The 20,531-nt window shown below is 43.8% G+C and overlaps 1 protein-coding gene across 1 annotated transcript in view; it reads left to right on the forward strand.

Annotated features, from left to right (window-relative positions):
* The window catches only part of LOC122803142 (vang-like protein 1), a 644,451-nt gene that overhangs the window by 69,234 nt on the left and 554,686 nt on the right, over window positions 1–20,531 (forward strand). Inside the window, exon 5 of the mRNA XM_044072763.1 lies at window positions 17,181–17,788. Coding sequence (XP_043928698.1) covers window positions 17,181–17,788 — 608 coding nt within the window. The remainder of the gene's footprint in view (window positions 1–17,180; window positions 17,789–20,531) is intronic.

The raw sequence follows: 20,531 nt of genomic DNA on the forward strand, positions 1-20,531 counted from the left end.
CTTTTAGTCGAAGGTAAATTTTATGTTTCTAAAAATGCATTTATGTATTTATAGTTTATTTATATATATTTTTGCTTCCCGTTTGGGGGGCACCTGACATCTGGAGCAAGAAAAAACTGATTAAAATGGCGTCAGCTGCATGTTTTATACCCCTGATGACCTGACGTCATGGAAGAGGAGACAGCAACCGACGCAGGACCCAAGACTTTGTTATTCAGGCCGACTGAGGGCAACCTGCTAGATTACCCAAATGTAATGACTGCAACAGTGAATACACTCAAACATCTTAATTTATGGTAAGTATACACAACTGTACTATCTTCAGCAAATCTTCTCTTGCCTTCATGTATATGACCAAACCACCATAATCCATACTCCTTGATGATCTTTGCATTTGGGACTACTTTGGCTTCTGTTCTGATTTCTTTGTTTCTTCTTTTCCATGGTGCACATTGTAGAACCTATCTGAGGCACTTCATTTCCATCATGTCAGGCTTCCTCAGCTGCTCTGCCTTCGCTGCACAGATTTCTGTGCCATACAGAAACTGATCACACCACTGTTTTGCACAGCTTACCTTTCAGCTTTTTGGCATTATTCTGTCATGCCCTACCTAGCCAGTTGGCTGCCTACCACCTTTGACCTCCTCATTCAGACTTCCCTTCATCTCAATCACCCCTCACAGGCACTTGAGGCTGTCAGCCTGTTCCAATGTTTTTCTGTCGCAAGTTTCTACTTCTGACTTTGACTTTCTCCATTTGCTGCCATGACAAATGTCCTGTCTGTACTCAGTTTTACCCCCATTTGCTTTCTGTTTTGTATTCCAGTTGCCATTTATGTGCTGAAGATCTTGTTCAGATTTTTTTTGTTGTGCAACATTGGCTGCATACAATAGGTTTTTGTTGATCTACCCCCTTTGACCTGGTTGGTAATCTAGTCCATTACCACTATGAACAGCAGTGGGCTCATAGCTGAACGCTGATTTGCACACACTTACACTGGGAGCCCCTCAGTCTAAACAGCTGATATTTGTGTCATTGGGTCCATGTATATAGCCTGCACTAATTTCACTAATGTTTTGGGGACTTTGAACCACAGGACTGCCCAGCTGGATTATTTCCTCATCTCTAGCTGCTTCTCTACTGTCTGTCTTACTACAGCTATTGGATGTGTTGTGCTGCATCCTAATCTGAATTTCAACTGCTTATCTCCGACTGTTCTCTATTTGTCAGTTACTGTCTACACCCCTTTCATGTAGTGCAGCAGGAATTTGATACCTTTGTACTACCTGCAGTTGTGAATATCCCCTTTGTTGTACTTTGGCACAAGAATGTTTGTTTGCTAGTCATCTGGAATTTGCATTTCTCTCCATACTAAAGTGAGTACCCTCTGCGCAGTTTCTCCCTTAACTCACCAAGCGGGAGTGCTGTTACTTCATCTGAGCCGGTTTTCCCCCGGCTTCATTTTCCTTAGTTCTGTTCTAATGCAGTGGATTCTTTCTCCATTGTAGGCTGTGCCAAACCCCATTAGCTGTGGACATAAATATTTCCGCTTTCGTATGGCATAATCAGCACAGTGTAAGTGGAATGTTTGACTAATCATGGGTTTGGCTTTATTGGCCTGAATTTTGTCCATAAATAGACTTGAAGGAAAAGTCATGGACATTCAGAATTGCCATATAGCTGAAACACCATATTTCCTTAAAGGGTCATTTGCATATATCCCATGTTGCCTCTAATACAAGAGATTTTAGGAGTAATTCAGAAAGTCATGGACGTACTCCTTTCATCTCCTTTTGTTTCATGGTCTAGTGAGCTGCAGTCGCCATTCATATCTTTGTCTTTGCAACCTCATAATTGCTTTGTGCTGGGATACTTTAAAGAAAGTTTCTCTAACATCTTGTTCTTTGCCATAGCAACTGCTCTCTTAGCCGACCATTCTTCTTTTTTTAGCTTGTTCTTTCAAGATAAAGTTTAGAGCTGCAACCTATTTCAGTGAAAACCCCTCTTTGATTTTCCACAAGGACCAAGTGACACTTTGAACTAACCCCTCTTTTAGGCCTGAAGTAGCAACCAAAATAAATTGCATTGATGCTGCTAGCACTATTCTGCAACTACCAGAATAAAGGAGAAACCTGTTTTGCATTGGATATCCACAGGTTTCTTAGATTCTACATCAGCAGATCTAATGAGTTAGACTGTCAGACTTTTACTTGCTTAGTTCAACAAAGGAAAGTAGTATGTCCCAAGTCACTGCATTCAGGTGGATTTCTGACTTTGTACAATTTTAATACATCTTAGTTGGTTGAGAGTTACTGGTCCCTTCAAAAGCTTATTTTAAGAGCGCACTGGTAACCTCATTGACATTTCTCTTAAAAGCCTCATTTGACAATATTTAACAGCCGCTTAATCTAACCTAAGCACTTTTGCTAAACAGTATAGGTTGGGCATTGCTTCCACAGTGAACACTTTATTTGGGAATGCATGCCTAGCCAACTCAACCCAGATGAGTAACTGTGGACTTTGTTCTGCAAGTTACTGAAGAAGAACTACTTGACTGATATGAAAGTTATGTACTTAACATGGTAGTGGATCTGTACGAAGCGAGCCCATCATTGGAAACACTTTCACTGAAGTATGCAGCCAGATTCTGCTCTTTGCATGCATGCAGCAGGCACTGGCTAGTACATATCCTGATTTTCCTCTTCTGATGTTTGCATCCAAGGTGTATCTTAGAGGCACAGTACCATTGTGCCAAGAATAATTGAGATGGGAACTACACAACTTCATGGTAATGAAATGATGTGATGGAACAAGGCTGTGCAGAAACTCCAGGTGTCAAATAGATGTTCATGTTTCACTGTTGCAGTCGTCACAATTGGGTTATCTGCCTGCAGGTAGCTCTCAGTCGGCCTGAATACCAGAGTCTTGGGATATCTGTGTCAGATGCTGTCGCGTCTTCCAATGACATCAGGTCGTCAGGGGTATAAAACATGTAGCCGATACCATTACATCAGCTTTTCTTGCCGTGCAGTGTCCGAAACAGAAGCAGTTCGCAAGTGCCAGTCGGCCGCCTTCTGAAATTTTCATTTTTTGAGTTTCAGACCTGAAGTCTTCTAAAAGATAAGTATCCCGTTGGGGATCCTTTTTTCTTGCTCTAACCGATGTCAGAAAAAAGTTCATCTTGCCGGCAACCTATTGTTTCAGGGAGGGGTTCATTAACAGAACCCCTCTCTGAATTTCTTACTCAACATCTTAAACCCCTGTTACCTCATATACGGTCATGGATTCAAGATACAACACACGTCTTGGGGATCATTTCGGACCTCCAATTGGAATCCGATTGGTTGCTATGCACCCTTGATGCCACCTCCCTGTATACTAACATTCCTCATTGGGCAGGCTTGATGGCACTTCAGTATTGGCTAGACAGGGCCGAGTTTATACATACCTGGGTTCGGTACCTTTAGTGTTTAGCTGAATACGTTCTCGATAAGAACATATTCTATTTTCAGAAACAATGTGTGTGGTAAGTTCGGGGTATGGCAATGGGGGCATCTTTTGCCCCCATATATGCCCATTTATTTATGGCTTATATAGAGGAGTCACTTAATTATTATCGATGCCGTAACATTTACCTTGATGAAGTGGATATTTGGAGACGATATCTTGATGACTGTTGGCTTGTGTGGAGGGCTGATGCTGGGAATCTTCAGGAATTTGTGGAATACTTGAATGAAAATATATGGGGGTACCGAATTCAAATTGACCTGGCATAAACAAGAAATAACATTTCTGGATGTTTTGGTCACACGTACTCCTTTGAATACATTAGAAACACAGGTGTTCCAAAAATTCCCCCAATATAGTACTTTGTCATGCGTCTAGCTTCCACCCTCAACATGTCATCAGGAACATCCCCAAGTCTCAATTTCTCAGGGTAAAAAGAATATGCTTCAGTACTGCCACTCATCATCATTTCGGATCAGACTTATGTGCCAGATTCAAAGCCCGAGGATACAGGGTTGGTGACATCTGTGTGGCCAGTCAGCATGCGCAACTACATGATAGATCTGAGTTAAGGTACAGGGAACTGGTTCCTGACCAGGGTTCACAGATAAGGTTAGTGACTACTTATGGTAAAAACACTAAATCATTTATGGATATAGTTTCAAGACACTGGAACATTTTAGAGGGTGAGGGTCCTTTTATGGATATTTTGGGCAACAAATGTTCTTTCCTAAGGGCAGATCTTTGGGTTCTCTGTTTAGCCACTACAAAAGGGTCCGGTATGAGAAAACATTGATACAAAGGACCATTATTGGGCACAGGCTGGTAGGTTGCCATCCTTGTGGTCATTGCTCAAGTTGTTCACATATACATAAAACTACTTGTTTCACTAGTAAAAATACGTCTAATGTTTATGATATAAATTTTTTTTGGCTATTGCAGCTCAGCATGGGTGATTTATCTAGCTAGCTGCTTCTGCCAAGCTTTTTATGTTGGACAAACTTCTAGGCCTTTTAGGCATAGAATCTGTGAACACTTGAGCGATATTAGGAAACACAAACAAACCAGCGCCCTATACAAGCATATCTGTAACCATCAGACAGGTTTTTTTAGATTTACTATTATTGATTGCATTGTGCAGAAAAATAATGATTTAACTGGATTACATCAGGTTTTGAATATTAAAAAAAAAAAGTGGATCGTTAAACTGGGAGTTTTTTCTCCCAGTTTAAATGAGCATTTTTGATTGCTTTATTTGTTTATTGTTCTGATTGGCCTCTGTCCTATTCATTACCTTATATATTAATGGGCTGTATTTGAATGTAATGGTGCTTGTTTGTTTTTGTCACACTGAGGAAAGCTATTAAAGCCGAAACCGGTTTGAGCAGTTTTTCATTGCCAATATTATGTGTATCTTTTGAATACACTTATTTTTAGAACAGGATTTGTGCTGGCTCTTTTTTTTTTTTGTTTGATTGAATTTTTAAACTTGCCTCAGCACAGGCCTCTAGCTATCCCTTCTGTTCTGTAAATTGTAGAGGATGTCTTCTTGGAATCCAGCATTACCCCTGATGCTTTGCCTCCAGCTCCCAGGAAATCTGACCGGTACTACAGAGTATCTGACTCCACAAATTCCTCTAAGAATCCTACTGCGGATCCAAAGACCATTTCCCAGGGACGTTAAGGCTACAACAGCCAAAAACCCTGCCCCTTCAGATAGGGACTCTAGAGCTTTAGACAGATGGGGTAAGAAGGTATACATCTCTGCTGCTCTTGCCATCAGGGCTTTAAACTGCCAGTTTCATATGTTAAAGTATCAGCAACATATTATGGAGCTAATTAAACAGAAAATGGTGTTGATTCCTGATTGTGCAGAACATAAAGATTTACAAGAGTTAATGCATTCTGCTCACCAAGCTGGAAAACATACTTTGCAATGTGGTTTTGATGTCGTAGGTTTTGATGCCGTAGAAGCATCTTACTGGGCTGCTGTCACTGGATTTGTTCTTAGAAGGCATGCTTGACTTAAGGAACAAATTTTGCCAGACCATGTCAAAGCAAAATTACTAGATGCACCATTAAACCAAGAACGTCTGTTTGGAAATAAAGCAGAAGATGTCCTCAAAAAGATAGAGGAAAAAGCTAAATCTGTGCAAACTGATTTCCTACAGGTACAGCCACCTAGATTTAGTAGGCATTGGCCTTCTAAAAACTGGTCCTTTCCAGTCCCTCCCAGACCTTCAGTCCAAACCCAGGGGCAGCATACCACCAAGATTATAGTCTCAGGGTATGGACAGATCTAAGCAATGGAGTGCACCCACCTCTAAATCGGGGAGTAGTAAGTCAGTGTTCCATGGTAAAATCTCACAATGACTTGTCTTTAACTCTTCCAAGTCTTGCCCAGGTGCTCGCACCCTTAGGAGGAAAACTTGCCCTGCATGCAAAAAAAAATGAGTACATTGCCCAGGACAGATGGGTCTTGAACATTGTATCCCAGGGATACAGATTCTACTTCCACTCACTGCCTAACCCAAACCAGTGGGTGGGTGGGCAGAGGCCCAAAAGTAAGTATTTTCTCTTCTCAGTATCAAGGCTATTTAACCTGTCCCAGCAGAGCAAAGGGGACAAGGTTTTTTTTTACTCCAGACTGTTTCTGGTACCCAGAATCACCCTATCCTGGATCTGTCTATTCTCAACAGTTTCCTGGTGGTCCCAAGGTTCAAAATGCTTTCTCTCCAACAGCTGCTTCCTATGCTAGCCAAGGACTACTGGCTAGCCACCCTAGACTTTAAAAAGAAGCTTATCTGCACATCCCCATAAGGGAGTCTTGCAGGAAATCTCTACATTTCAGAGCAGGCTCTATGCACTATCAGTTCTCTGCACTTCCCTTTGGCTTGTCTACTGCGCCCAGGGTATTCACAAAATGCCTAGCTCCAGCCATTGCATATTGCAGGTAGATAAAAATTCAAATTTTATCCATACTTGGACGATTACCTGATTCAGGTGGACAGTCAGGAATTGCTACTCCAGCAGCTGACATTTGTTAAGAGACTTCTAACTTCACTGGGGTACACCTCAACGAAAAGAAATCACATCAGGTACCCAGCCAACAGATTGTATTCCTGGGAGCAAGCTTGAACGCAACTTCCCAGATGGCATTCCTCACTCCAGAAAAACAAATTTGTTTGACAAACTGCTTCAATCTACTGGCCACCAAAACCCAGCTATCTGCAAGAAAAATTCTGCAGGCCCTAGGGTTCATAGCCTGTTGCATTCTACTAATTCCATATGCAAGACTGCATATGAGGAATCTTCAATGGTACTTAAAAAGCCTCTGGTGTCAACATTCTCAGGACCTGGAAACAGTGAATGTTAGGTAGTGTAGTCTCACCTTCATTTTTACATATGTTTTCGGAGCCGATCCTCTGCTCCGACTCGGCCGATTTACAAGCTGTAAGACTTCTGGTTGGCTTGTGGCTAAGCAGGTATCCCATGGTGCAGCAGTACAATCCCCAGATCTCGTTTGCCACGTCAACGAGTTTGGTTGTGCTTCTCTTGGCTCTGGCTAAGTTTTTTCAAATTCTTTATTTTCAATGCTTTGTTAGAACTTTATAGTATATTTAGGGTTGTTAATATATTAGGCAGTTTTATTGCTTGCCCTTTTTTGAGTGCAACTTGGTTTACTAGTGGTTGTTGGCATCCTGTGTGCCAGTTAGTTTTAGGAGCCGTTGTGCATTTTTTGATTATTAGGTAGAGTATTAGTTTTTGGCGGTTTTCCGCTATTAGTCAACAGGGGCTCCTGTTGTCTTATCTGTGGTTATTCTGACCTTTTTTGGTCACCGTTGGCAGTTTTCTGCTGTATTGAGATTGTTTATTTTTGGCGGGGGATCCGCTTGTGAATTTACTAGGATTGCAGCCTTCCTAGTATTCTGCCTGTTATTGGAAATGTAGAAATTTATTGTGTCATTTACGTTTCTCTTGTGTGAGTGGGCTTTCCTTTGTGGTCTGCTTAAATTAAAAGACCTAGTTTTCTCTACACCGGGCTAGGCTCGTTTAGGTTAGAGGACCTAGTCCTCGTGTAACTCCTCTTTAGGGCTGGGCCCATTTTAGTTAGAGGACCTAGTCCTCCTCCTTTTTCTCTTTCAATCTCTCTGGGTTTTGCTTGTGTAATAATGTCTAAGGAAAGCAAGGAGCATAAACCCTCTGGGTTCAAAAAGCGCATGAAATGCTCCCAAAAGATGTCCTTAACGGATGGCCACAGTAGCTGTGTCTACTGCATAGGGGCCATCCACTTGCAGGAGTTGTGCTTGTTCTGCCATGCTTTCTCTCCTAGAGTGTTACAGGAGAGAAAGAACAAACACATACTCAAGGGTCTATTGAAACCATGCTTTGAGGAAGCACTATCCAGTTCTTCGGCTTCCTCTAAGTCTGGCAAATCAAAATCCCCAAAAAGGCCTTCTCTGGCACCGGCTGGTGTCTTGGAGCCACCTCCGAAACAGTCCAAATCTGACTCCTCAGCCTTTCGGAGCCGAAGGAGAGCATCGTGATGGTGTTTCGGAGCCAATCTCTGAATCTATTGATACAGCAGTTGACTCTGCTGCTCGGAGCCGGTCTGTAAGCTCCCTACCAGTTTTCGTAACAATTAAGTCTCCAGTGCCCCCCAGGGCAAGATTCCCTACTATGTCTTCCAGGAGCCCCTCAGAAGATGATGTGGAGAGGGTAGTGCTGAGACTCCTGAAGTAGTCTGCCGTACCAAAAGTATTGTTGGCTCCGACCCAGTCGGCTCTGGAGTCTCTTAGCCCAGCTTTGCCCTTGTCTGCTATTCCTCCTCCGAGCCATACTGGCCTTTCGGAGCTGGAGTGCTTGGTGCCAATGGAGGAAATGCTTTGCTGCCTTGGAGATGGGTTCAGCTTTGACACGCTCAGTGCCGTCCGTCGTGTCCAGGGGCCGAAGCTCTCCTGTCGGCACCGACAGGGAGGGTTGGAATCTATTTTCATTCCTCACTCCAGAAAAACAAATTTATTTGACAAACTGCTTCAATCTACTGGCCACCAAAACCCAGATATTTGCAAGAAAAATTCTGCAGGCCCTAGGGTTCATAGCCTCTTGCATTCTACTAATTCCATATGCAAGACTGCATATGAGGAAACTTCAATGGTACTTAAAAAGCCTCTGGTGTCAACATTCTCAGGACCTGGAAACAATGATTCCTGTCATTCCTTGCCTAAAGGCAGAGTTCCTTAGGTGGGCAGAGGCCTGCTACCACAACAAAGGACTCCCTTTCACTCAACCCCCTGCCGCCCAAACCCTAACAGATGCATCAGACTATGCATAGGGGGCTCACATGGCAGGACAATGTATTCAAGACAAATGAAGCTCAAAGCAAATGCATCTGCATATCAATCAAAAGGAAATGTTAGCTGTACAGAATGCTCTAACAGTCTTCAAAGGCCTTATTCCTCCAGGGCAACTATTGATAAAGACAGGCAACACCACATTTATGTGGTACATAAACAAGCAGGGGGGAACCCATTCCTACCCGCTTTGCAGGTTAGCCATGGCCTTGTGGAGCACAGCCTTAAGCAGTCAAGTGCACCTGCTAGCTGAATTCCTGCCAGGCAAACTAAATACACTGGCAGATGACTTGAGCAGAAATCTAATGGACCCACATGAGTGGAAACTGGAGCCCAAATCATTCAAGGTCCTGATTCACAGGTGGCGGGGCACCAGAGGCAGACTTTTTTGCTTCCCCTCTACTATCAGTTGAGCAAATATTGCACCAGAACTCTCCACAGCCAAGCATGGAGCATACAGCTGCAGTAATCACATATGGGTTCTCTGCCGTCAGGCGGTCCCTCGGTCGGCCGAATTCCAAAGTCTAGGTCCGGCGTCGGTTGTTGTCGCTTTCCTTCCTGACGTCAGAGAGGCAGGGGTATACAAGACACAGCCGATGCCATTTTCTTCAGTCTTTTTTGCCGCGCGGTGCCCGAAGCAGAAGCAGTTTGCAAGTGCCGGTCGGCCAGCTCCTGAATTTACAAAAAATTGGGAACCGAAGTCTTCATTAAAGCTAAGTACCCCGTTGGGGAAACTTTTCTTGCCTCAGACCGATGTCAGAAAAAGTTAACAATTGTATTTCTTGTGGGAAGCAAATACCGCATCAGGATTTCCATTCCCTTTGCATACCTTGTTTAGGCCCAGACCACGACGTCTTGGGCTGTCGCTTTTGCGCGACTTTCAATAAACGCACTATTAAGCGTCGGGCGGAGTTCGCCCAACACTTTTTTGGTACAGCCTTTGATTATAAAATGTCGTCTGAGACTCCGACTACCGTTTTGACCAAAAAACGCAAGGACAAGGACCGACTCACGTGGTCCCCACCGACACCACGCCAAAACCGGCTACACGTGGGCCGGTTCTCAGCGGGACACCTATGCAGTCCCTGACTACCGACGACACGTCTTTGGCGGTGTCTTCTGTAACCGAGACCGCAGGTTCCTCGACCCAGACTACAACCACTGAACCCCTGTGAGCGTTGAGCCTCCTAATGTGGACAGGTCCACTTCCACCCATGGTGTCTTTAGACCTTCATCTTCCTTTTTCATTGAGGCCTTTACTAAGTCCAAATCAGCCAGGCATCCCAAGAGGCCTGTTGCACAGGGCCCATCCCCAGGCCCCATGCCTAAAAAGCAGATGCTTAAAATGGCTGAAGATTTAATTACTCTTATCGGGGGTTCCCAACCCCCTCCAGACAAGAGACCCAGAGTGGAGGAGGATTCTCCCTCTTCTGATCAGGGCTCCATTTTTTCAGAACATTCTGATGTAGAGGAACACTCTTACTCCCCATTTGAAGACTCGGACGCAGAGCAGTCCATTCCTTCAGTATCTCCTCCTGAGGATTTTTCTTTTGGGGAAACCTTGCACACCTTGAGGGAACACTTCCATTGGGAAGGCCAAGACTTTTCTGATTCCAAGAAAAGACTTAGGGAATTTCTTTTGTTACCTCAACACAGACCTCTGGTGATACCTCCTGTCTTGGACGTACTTGATGATGTTTACTCGGAGGCTTGCCTTAATCCGGATTCACTGCCTCCTGCCCCAGTCAAGCCTGATAGGTACTACAGGGTTCCTAACTCTCACCAATTTCTTTACAAAAGCCATAATGCTTACCCTGAAACCATTTCTCAAGGCCCCAAGGGAATGAAGGCCTCTACTGCTAAGAATCCACTTCCTTCAGAAAGAGAGTCAAGATCCTTAGAAAGGTGGGGAAAAAAGGTATATACCTCGGCCACCCTAGCTATGAGGGCCTTAAATTGTTAGTTTCATATGCTTAAATATCAGCAGTTTCTGTTATCACAATTAAGAAATAAAATGTCTCAACCTGAACAACCAGATTTGAAGGAGTTGCAGGATATGATGCATAGTGCAGAGCAAGTGGGTAAACACACTTTACAATGTGGCTATGATGCCCTAGAGGCCTCAAGTAGAGCTGCTGTTACAGGATCAGTCATTCGCAGACATGCATGGCTTAGGGAACAAATCTTGCCTGACCATGTGAAAGCTAAACTATTAGACGCTCCTTTACAAAAGGATGTGCTATTTGGTACTAATGCTGAGGAGATACTACGGAAAATGGAAGAAAAAGCCAAATCTATGCAAACAGTCAAAGCTTTTCTACAGGTTCAGCCACCACGTTTTAGCAGAAATTGGCCTTCTAAAAACTGGTCCTTTCCAGCCACGGACAAGCCCCAAATAGGTAGATAGACGCACAAGGGGCAGAGGGCAATCACAAGGATCATGTAGAGGCAGGCAATGGCAATCTCCAGCACCAAGAGGTGGTGAGGACAGTGCACAACAATACAGGAAACGAACCCAATGACTTCCTCCTTTCCATGCCAAGCAAATACAGGCTGGCAGCATCCTTGGGAGGAAAGCTGGCATTATTTACAAGAAAGTGGCATATTGTCACAACAGACAAATGGATCCTGGACGTTATAAACAGAGGCTACAGATTTCATTTTCACACTCTCCCAAAAATGAGAGGCATGCCAAACCTGCCACACAATCAAAGGGCAGAGGCACAACTACAAATTTCAAAGCTCATAGACATGAAAGCTATTCAAGAGGTACCTACTCACAAACAAGGTCAAGGTTTTTATTCCAGGCTATTTCTGGTACCAAGGAAAGGAACCGACTGGAGACCCATTTTGGACCTCCATCCTGAACACATTCTTACTCGTACCAAAATTCAAGATGCTCACATTACAGCAGCTTCTTCTTATGCTGGGCAAGGAGTTTTGGCTGGTAACATTGGACCTCAAGGAGGCATACCTGCATGTCCCAATCAGACAAAGCTGCAGAAGATACCTCAGATTTCTTGCAGGTTCAATACACTATCAATTCTCTGCATTGCCCTTTGGCTTATCTACTGCGCCCAGAGTATTCACGAAATGCCTGGCATCAGTAAATTGCCTACTGCAGACTTCAAGGGATACACATTTACCCTTATTTGGACGACTGCCTGATCCAAGCGGACAGCAAGCACATACTTCTGGAACATCTGGCTTATGCAACATGGTTACTGAATTCTCTGGGATACACAATCAATAAAGAGAAATCCAGGCTAACACCATCTCAGAAAATAACTTTCCTGGGTGCCAACTTGGACACAAACACCCAGATGGCCTATCTTACGCCAGAAAAACAGGGGCAACTAACTCAGTACTTCAAAACACTAGCAAATTGTACCAGGCTTACTGCAAGGAAACTCCTGCAGGCTCTGGGCTTCATGTCATCTTGCATTCTTTTAATCCCATGTGCAAAGTTGCATATGAGGAAACTTCAGTGGTACCTAAAAAAACTATGGTCTCAACACAGCCACAGTTTGGAAACAATAATACCAATAATTCCATGTTTGCAAAAGGAATTTCTATGGTGGACCCAAGCATGTCAAACAAACACAGGTCTTCCATTCTGCAAGCCTCAAGCAAATCAAGTCACTACAACAGACGCCTCAGACTACGCCTGGGGGTCGCACATGACAGACAGGTGCATTCAGGGCAAATGGTCCCAAAAGGAAAAGCACCTTCACATCAATCAAAAAGAAATGCTAGCAGTGATAAATGCAATTACAGCATTCAAGGACCTCCTGCATCCAGGACAATTATTGATAAGAACAGACAGCACCACAGTAATGTGGTACATAAACAAACAAGGAGGAATACATTCATACCCCCTGTGCAGACTAGCCATGACACTTTGGAACTTGGCTCTGGAATGGCAAATCGAACTTCAAGCACAGTACTTGCCAGGCTTGGAAAACACTCTGGCAGACAATCTAAGCAGAAATATGACAGAGCCACACGAATGGAAGTTGCATCCTCAAGTGTTTACAAAGATAATCCAAGCGTGGGGGAGGCCTTCCACAGGAATCATCAATTGGAAAAGTTTTGTTCAAGGGCCTTTCATCCAAAGGCCTGGAGAGTGGACGCCCTTTCATTCAGTTGGACAGCATGGACAGTTTACGCTTTCCCACCTCTGCCTCTTCTGCCAAAGGTGCTCTTGAAAGCAAGAGCAGACAGACCAAAGATGATACTAATTGCTCCAGACTGGCCAAGACAACACTGGTACCCACTACTGAGGAGCCTAACACATACTCCTCCCTGGCCCCTACCTCTAATACCTCTTCTGCTGACTCAGCACAGCTACAAAACTCTTCAGTCAGCTGAAAACACTCAATCTCGTTGCATGGAAAATTCCTTAACACCACAACAGACTCTACTCCCCAAAGAGGTGCAGGATGTCCTCTTGGAGGCCAGAAGGCCATCTACTAGAAAGGCTTACTCCGCAAAATGGAAACGGTTTTGCTCTTGGAATGAGAAAAAAGGCCAGGACCCTAAAAAACTGAATTTGCCTCTGGTATTACAGTATCTAGCTGAGCTGCTGAACACTGGACTTTCATTTTCCTCCATAAAAATCCATGCCTCAGCCATTTCTGCAGAATTCAACACGGATCCACCCTTATTCTCTCACCCACTCTTAAGACAGTTCCTCAGAGGAGCTAAGAATACAAGACCACCAAGGAAGCAACCAATACCAGCCTGGGATCTTAATTACATTCTAGAAAAATTTACATTGCCTCCCTTTGAACCAGCTGCCTCAACAGATTTGCAATACTTGTCCTGGAAAACAGCTTTCCTTCTGGCCATTACCTCAGCTCGTAGAGTATTGGAACTACAAGCCCTCATGGCTGTGCAGCCCTTTCTCATCTTCCATCAGGATAGGGTTTCCCTTCGAACCAACCCGTCATTTATGCCTAAAGTGGTATCCAGGGTAGCTTTAAATCAAGCCATACACTTACCTACCTTTTACCCCAATCCTCAAAACAAAGGGGAAAGGCTCCTACACTCCTTAGACATCCATAGACAGCTACGTTATTATTTGGACAGAACAAAGCCCTTCAGGAAATCAGAGCAACTCTGTGTCCTATGCTGTAGGAGCTCAAGGGAAGCCAGTTACCAAACAGACAATTTCAAAATGGATAGGCCACTGCATACGGTTTTGTTACTCCTATAATGGAAAATCTGTCCCTACAGGCATCAGATCCTACTCCACCAGGGCCACAGCTACCTCTACAGCCTTCCTCAGAGGAGTTCCTACCAAAGATATTTTGGAGGCAGCCACTTGGAGTTCTGTGCATACCTTCACAAAACACTACCACCTGCCTTTATATTCCAAAACTAGAGCGGGCTTTGCCACTGCTGTGTTGCAGGGCATTCTGGCTCATCCCAGTTCCACCTAGTGCCTACCACCCTGTGCGTAGCTTTGGGATTCTACCCATATGTGATTACTGCAGCTGTATGCACGATGAACATAGTAGTTTTGTACCTACCATAAATGTAGATGTTAGAGTGCTAATACAGCTGCAATACAGGTTTCCCTCCCTCCTTCCCCTCTTGGTAAAGGCCTAGGGCCTAACCCCTCTTCATACAACCTGATGGGGTTATCCTTCTATGGTATATTTGCTTGCAACTACTGATTTTTGATTATATTGCATTTCATGTATATAAATATAATTTATGTATTGCCTTCCTTCTGGGGGCACCTGACATCTGGGGCAAGAAAGACTGAAGAAAATGGTGTCGGCTGTGTCTTATATACCCCTGCCTCACTGACGTCAGGAAGGAAAGCGACAACAACCAACGCCGGACCTAGACTTTGGAATTCGGCCGACCGAGGGACCGCCTGACGGCAGAGAACCCATATGTGATTACTGCAGCTGTATTAGCACTCGGAACATCTACATATATGGTAGGTACAAAACTGTACTTTTTTACATGGGAAAACCTCTCAATCTATGCCTTTCCCCCTCTGCCCCTCCGCCCGAAGGTTCTACTAAAGATCAAACACGACAAGCCAAGGACAATCCTAATTGCACCAGACTGGCCATGTCAGCACTGGTACCCACTTTTGCGCAGTCTGACAGTACTGCCACCATGACACCTGCCTCAGACCCCCTCCCTGCTGTCCCAGCAGGAGGGCCAGATTTTGCATCCTCCACTACAAACCCTGAACCTAGCAGCCTGGCTCATCCCCTGAACTCATCACCAGCAACCCTCAGTAAACAGGTGCTGGATGTCATCCTTGAGGCAGAGCGCCCTAGTACCAGAAAATCCTATTCAGAAAACTGGAAAAGATACTGCTCTTGGAGCCAGTCTCAAGTAATGGACAACAACGGTGCCCAGCTTACCTCGTATACTAGATTACTTAACAGAAATGCTCCACAAAGGCCTGTCCTTTTCTTCAGTTAAGATTCATGCCTCTGCCATCTCCGCTCATTATAATACTGAGCCACCCCTCTTCTTTCATCCTCTGGTCAAACAGTTCCTGAGAGGAGGGCTCCCACTCCAGCCTGGGACCTTAACTTTGTATTGGAAAACTCATGCTTCCACCCTTTGAACCTGCTGCTTCAGCAGAGTTAAAATTGCTCTCCTGGAAAACAGCTCTACTTCTAGCCATCACTTCAGCAAGAAGAGTGTCTGAATTGCAGGCCCTTATGGCCGTGGAACCCTTCATTATCTTCCACGCAGACAGGGTTTCCATCAGGACTAACCCTTCATTTATGCCCAAGGTGGTATCTAGTGTGGCTTTAAACCAATCCATTCATTTGCCAACCTTTTTATCTAATCCTCAGAATAAAGGGGAAAGGATCCTGCAATCTCTGGACGTGCAGAGGCAGCTTAGCTTCTATCTGGACAGGACTAAGTCTTTCAGAAAATCTGACCAGCTGCTAGTCAGCTTTGTTACAGGGGCAGAGGGAAAGGCTATTTTAAAGCAAACCATTTTTAAATGGATAGCACACTGCATCCATTTCTGCTACAAACACCATGGGAAACCTACCCCATAGGGGATCAGAACACATTCCACGAGGGCTACATCAACCTCTACAGCATTTCTCAGGGGAGTCCCTACCAGGGACATCCTGGAAGCTGCACCCTGGAGCTCTGTACACACCTTCACCAAGCTTTACCACTTACCTATCTTTTCCAAATCCAGAGCTGGATTTGCCACAGCAGTCTTACAGGGCCTGCTTGCCAGCCCTAATGCTTCTCGACTGCCTCCCCCATCCTCAGCTTTGGGAATCAACCCAAATGTGAATGACTGTAGCAGTGTGAAACACTAAGAACATAGTACAGTTGTGTACCCTTGCCATAAATGTAGATGTTCGAGTGTATTCTCTGTTGCAGTCCTGGTTACCTTCCCTCCAGCCCCCTGACTTCTCTATACTTCTTCCTATTCTTCTTTGATTGGCCATATCTTTTAACATTGCTATTTACTTTCTACTGGGGGTGTTCCACACCATGTAATTGCTTCCTATTGTGGGGGCTACTGACATCTGGGGCAAGAAAAGCTGATGTAATGGTGTCGGCTGCATGTTTTATACCCCTGACGACCTGACGTCATGGAAGAAGTGACAGCATCTGACGCAGAAATCCCAAGACTCTGGTATTCAGGCCGAGCCGACTGAAGGTTACCTGCAAGCAGATAACCCAAATGTGATGACTGCAACAGTGAATACACTCGAGCATCTACATTTATGGTAAGTGTACACAACTGTACTTTCTAAAGCTTGTGGCTTTTAGTTATGTAGGTTACTATAAGAATGGAGATCTTGCAGACCTAGCATTACAATAAATACATAACTTTTGACTTTATTGCACGAAGTACATGTAAAGGGGTAAAAAAATATTTTGACAAATGCGTGTGCAGTGGGGTGCATGGACTCTGTACCTTTTGAAGAAGTTGTTTGATATGGGCAGCTGCATCTTGATTTTTGTGCTGATAGTGTCAGTTTTCTCGTTCTTTCTTTAGGCTAAAATGGAGAATTAGTCCTGCTTGACCAAAACTGGTTTTACCTTCAGTCATGTATGTTGAGTGCACTGAGCTATGACAAGATTTTTGGCATGCGCTTATTTAGAAATAGTACAGATTTGTTTCTGCAAAACTTCAAAGAATAAGTGTTAGATTTTTTTTTCCACTCCTACATGCCTTGTCACAATTTCTATAGCACATGCATTGTGCATATTTAAAGACTGTGGTGGCAGTGTTTGGAAACTGCATGAAATGTATAATCTGTTTTTATTTTGAATGATAGTTTTTTCATCCTTTTTTTCTAGGATGATAACTGGGGGGAAACTACCACCGCTATTACTGGAACCTCGGAACATAGTATCTCTCAGGAGGATATTGCTCGGATCAGCAAGGACATAGAGGACAGTGTAGGACTGGATTGTAAACGCTATCTGTGCTTAACAGTCACTGCAGTACTTGGACTTCTTGTCTTCCTTACCCCAATAGCTTTTGTGCTGTTACCCCAAATCCTGTGGCGTGAAGAGTTGGATCCCTGTGGTACTGTCTGTGAGGGACTCTTCATCTCTGTAGCATTCAAACTCCTTATACTTTTAATTGGGACCTGGGCATTGTTCTTCCGTCAGCCACAGGCTGATATGCCACGCGTATTTGTTTTTCGCGCCTTGCTTATGGTCCTTGTATTTCTATTTGTGGTGTCATATTGGCTGTTCTATGGGGTGAGAATTCTTGATTCTCGAGATAAGAACTACCAAGGAATCGTGCAGTATGCAGTGTCATTAGTAGATGCACTGCTTTTTATCCATTATTTGGCAATTGTGCTGTTGGAATTGCGGCAGCTTCAACCAATATTTACACTGAAAGTAGTTCGGTCAACAGATGGAGAGTCACAGTTTTATAGTATGGGCCATCTCAGGTATGTGTAACATTTGAGAATAAGTATTCAATTTTTATAGTGAAAGTTGCATGATTCATTGAATAAAAGTTTTTTCTTGTGTTGGTTTTCCATAAAAGCTTATGTAATTTTAGTCCAAAAAAAGAGCATGACTGTCTGCTTGGGGAACACCTGATCCATTTGTATAAATGTTTTACAGTGAGTGGCCATTAACATTCTAAAACGAGCATGTTGATTTGTCATCCCAACCAATGTGCCCCTTGTAAATCGAGCATATATTAATGAAAAGAAGGTCCAGTTTATTAATATATACTACGGAAACTCTACTTAGTTTAGTTTTTTTTTTGTTTTGTTTTTAATAAAAAAAAAAAAAAATAAAAAATCAACATCAGAAGACTTCAAAAGAACGAGACAGATGGGACAGAAAAATACAAGGATAATCTTACATTTTCTTTGTCCCGTCTCTCCTGTACATTGAAAAATCTCCAGATTTTTTTTTTTTTTTTTTTTAATTAAAAAAAAAAAAAAAAAAAAAAAAATGGAGATCTTTCTCTGTTGTGGTGCACTGTGTAAGTGTGGGAACAAAGTCACATATGCATAGAAAGCTCCAGGATACCAGGGTAATGTGCGGAAGATCAGCATGGTGCCGTTAACGGAAGGATTATTTAACAAAAGTAATTTTTTGCTCTCTTATTGTATAATAGCAGAAACCCACAGATCCGCGGTGGTGGTGCTGCGGTAGTGTTATCGCCTCACAGCAAGATGTCCCATTCGATTCTCAGCTAGAGCGTCTTCTGTGGAGACATGCTTGAATGTGCGTACCTTCGTTGATTGTTGTGCATTAGGGCTGGCAACTCGGCACGTAAAAATCAACTGCCAATCATTAGCGGACCAGAGTTCCGCTGTGGCGACCCCTAACCGGGAAAAGCCGAAAGACACAATAGCAGAAACCCACAGCTGTAATTAAATCAGCATTACCCACACCCAGCTGTGAGTTATTGCTATAATAAATGTTAAATACTGATTACCCATATATCACAAGTCAAGAAACTTCCTTGGTAAGTATATGATTGGGTTCATCCCCTCTTGTGTTCCAGCTGTGTTGGCTTGAACAGTTGCACCACATTAGTTTAGTAGGGAGGCTGGCATGCAACTAATACTACTTAGAATGATTTGCAGCCGTATAGTAGTAGAGTGCCAATACTACTGCTTTTCAATAGGCGAGTACTTAGAAATGTGTCACTGGAGATAGCACATTGTCTCATTAAGCTGTGGTAAAAAATCTGTCACTTTTTTCTGTATACATTTTGTTGCATGGCAGTGTTAAATTTTCTTTTGCAGTGCCACAGAACTTGTTATAAGATCAAATGTTGCAGTACTGTCAGACGCAGTTCATGTAATTGCAGTGCAAACGTAGACACTTGTGGCACTGGCACCTCCAACTTTTGCTTCCTCCTGATGTTCTTCGTGTTTCACTGTTGCAGTCATCACATTTGTGTTATCTACTTGCAGTAGCCCTCAGTCGGACTGATTATCAAGGTCTTGGGTCCTGCATCGTTTGCTGTCTCATCTTCTGTGACGTCAGGTAGTCAGGGGTATAAAGCATGCAGCTGAAGCCATTACGTCAGTCTTTCTTGCCGTGCAGTGCTCAAAGCAGAAGCAGTTTGCAAGTGCCGGTCGGCCGACTCCTGAAATTTTCGTTTTTGAGTTTCAGAACCAAAGTCTTCAACTAAAGCCAAGTACCCCATTGGAAAAATTTTTTTTCTTGCTCCAAGTCGATAAATGTATTTCTTGTGGAAAGCAAATACCTCATAAAGATTTTCATTTGTACTGTATTCCTTGCCTAGGCCCTGACCAGGAAGTACCTTGCTGTCAGTTTTGTGCCTTATTTAAACCACGAACTATTCGTCTGTACATTTTCGCCTCTAAATATTTTGGTACTCGGGCCAATTTTCCAGATATGTCTTAGGTAAGTGATCCAACTACCGACATTCCGAAAAAACGCAAAGATAAACACAGAGACAGGCCGCCTAGGTCCAAAGCTGCCGACGATGCTTCTAAGCTAGTCGCCAGTTCGCCGGTACTCAGTGAGGTGCTTTCGTAGCCCCCAATACCCGCTACTTCAGATTCTCAGGCCTCTTCTGAGACCCATTCGGAGTCCGGTATGCAGCGAGATGCTTCAACTATGGAACCTGCGGATGTCTCTAGCTTGGATGGGTCCGCAGTCGCTGTGCAGGGACCGGCTTCTGAGGGTGTATTCAGGCCTACTGACTTGCATTTTAAACCGACGCCATCTTCTTCTAGGCCTAAAACTCGAACCATGCCTAGGAAACCGATGCCCAGACCGCATGGTCAGGCCGCTATTGCCTAAAAAACAAATAATAAGAATGGCTGTAGACCTTATTACTTTAATCAAGGGAAGCCACCTTTCCCCCTCTAAGAGACCAAGGACTGAATTTACTTATGGTACTTCTGACCAGGATTCTGAAATTTCTGTCTCCTTTGATGACCAGGATTTACCCTTATTTACCTATGAGGATTCTGATGCAGAGGACTCCTCTGCTTCTCCTCCAGAGGATTTTTCTTTTGGTGAAACCTTGCATACTCTTAGGAAGCATTTTCACTGAGAAAGCCAGGATTACTCTCATTCTAAAAAGAGGCTTGGAGATTTCTTACTCCTGCCCCTACACAGACCTTTAGCTATCCCTCCTTTGCTGGACATTGTTGACGCCTTTTCGGAATCTAGCTTGGCCCCTGACTCTCT

This window comes from Protopterus annectens, chromosome 5.part1, assembly GCF_019279795.1.
Source record: "Protopterus annectens isolate FY-2018-M chromosome 5.part1, PAN1.0, whole genome shotgun sequence".
NCBI lineage: Eukaryota > Metazoa > Chordata > Ceratodontiformes > Protopteridae > Protopterus > Protopterus annectens.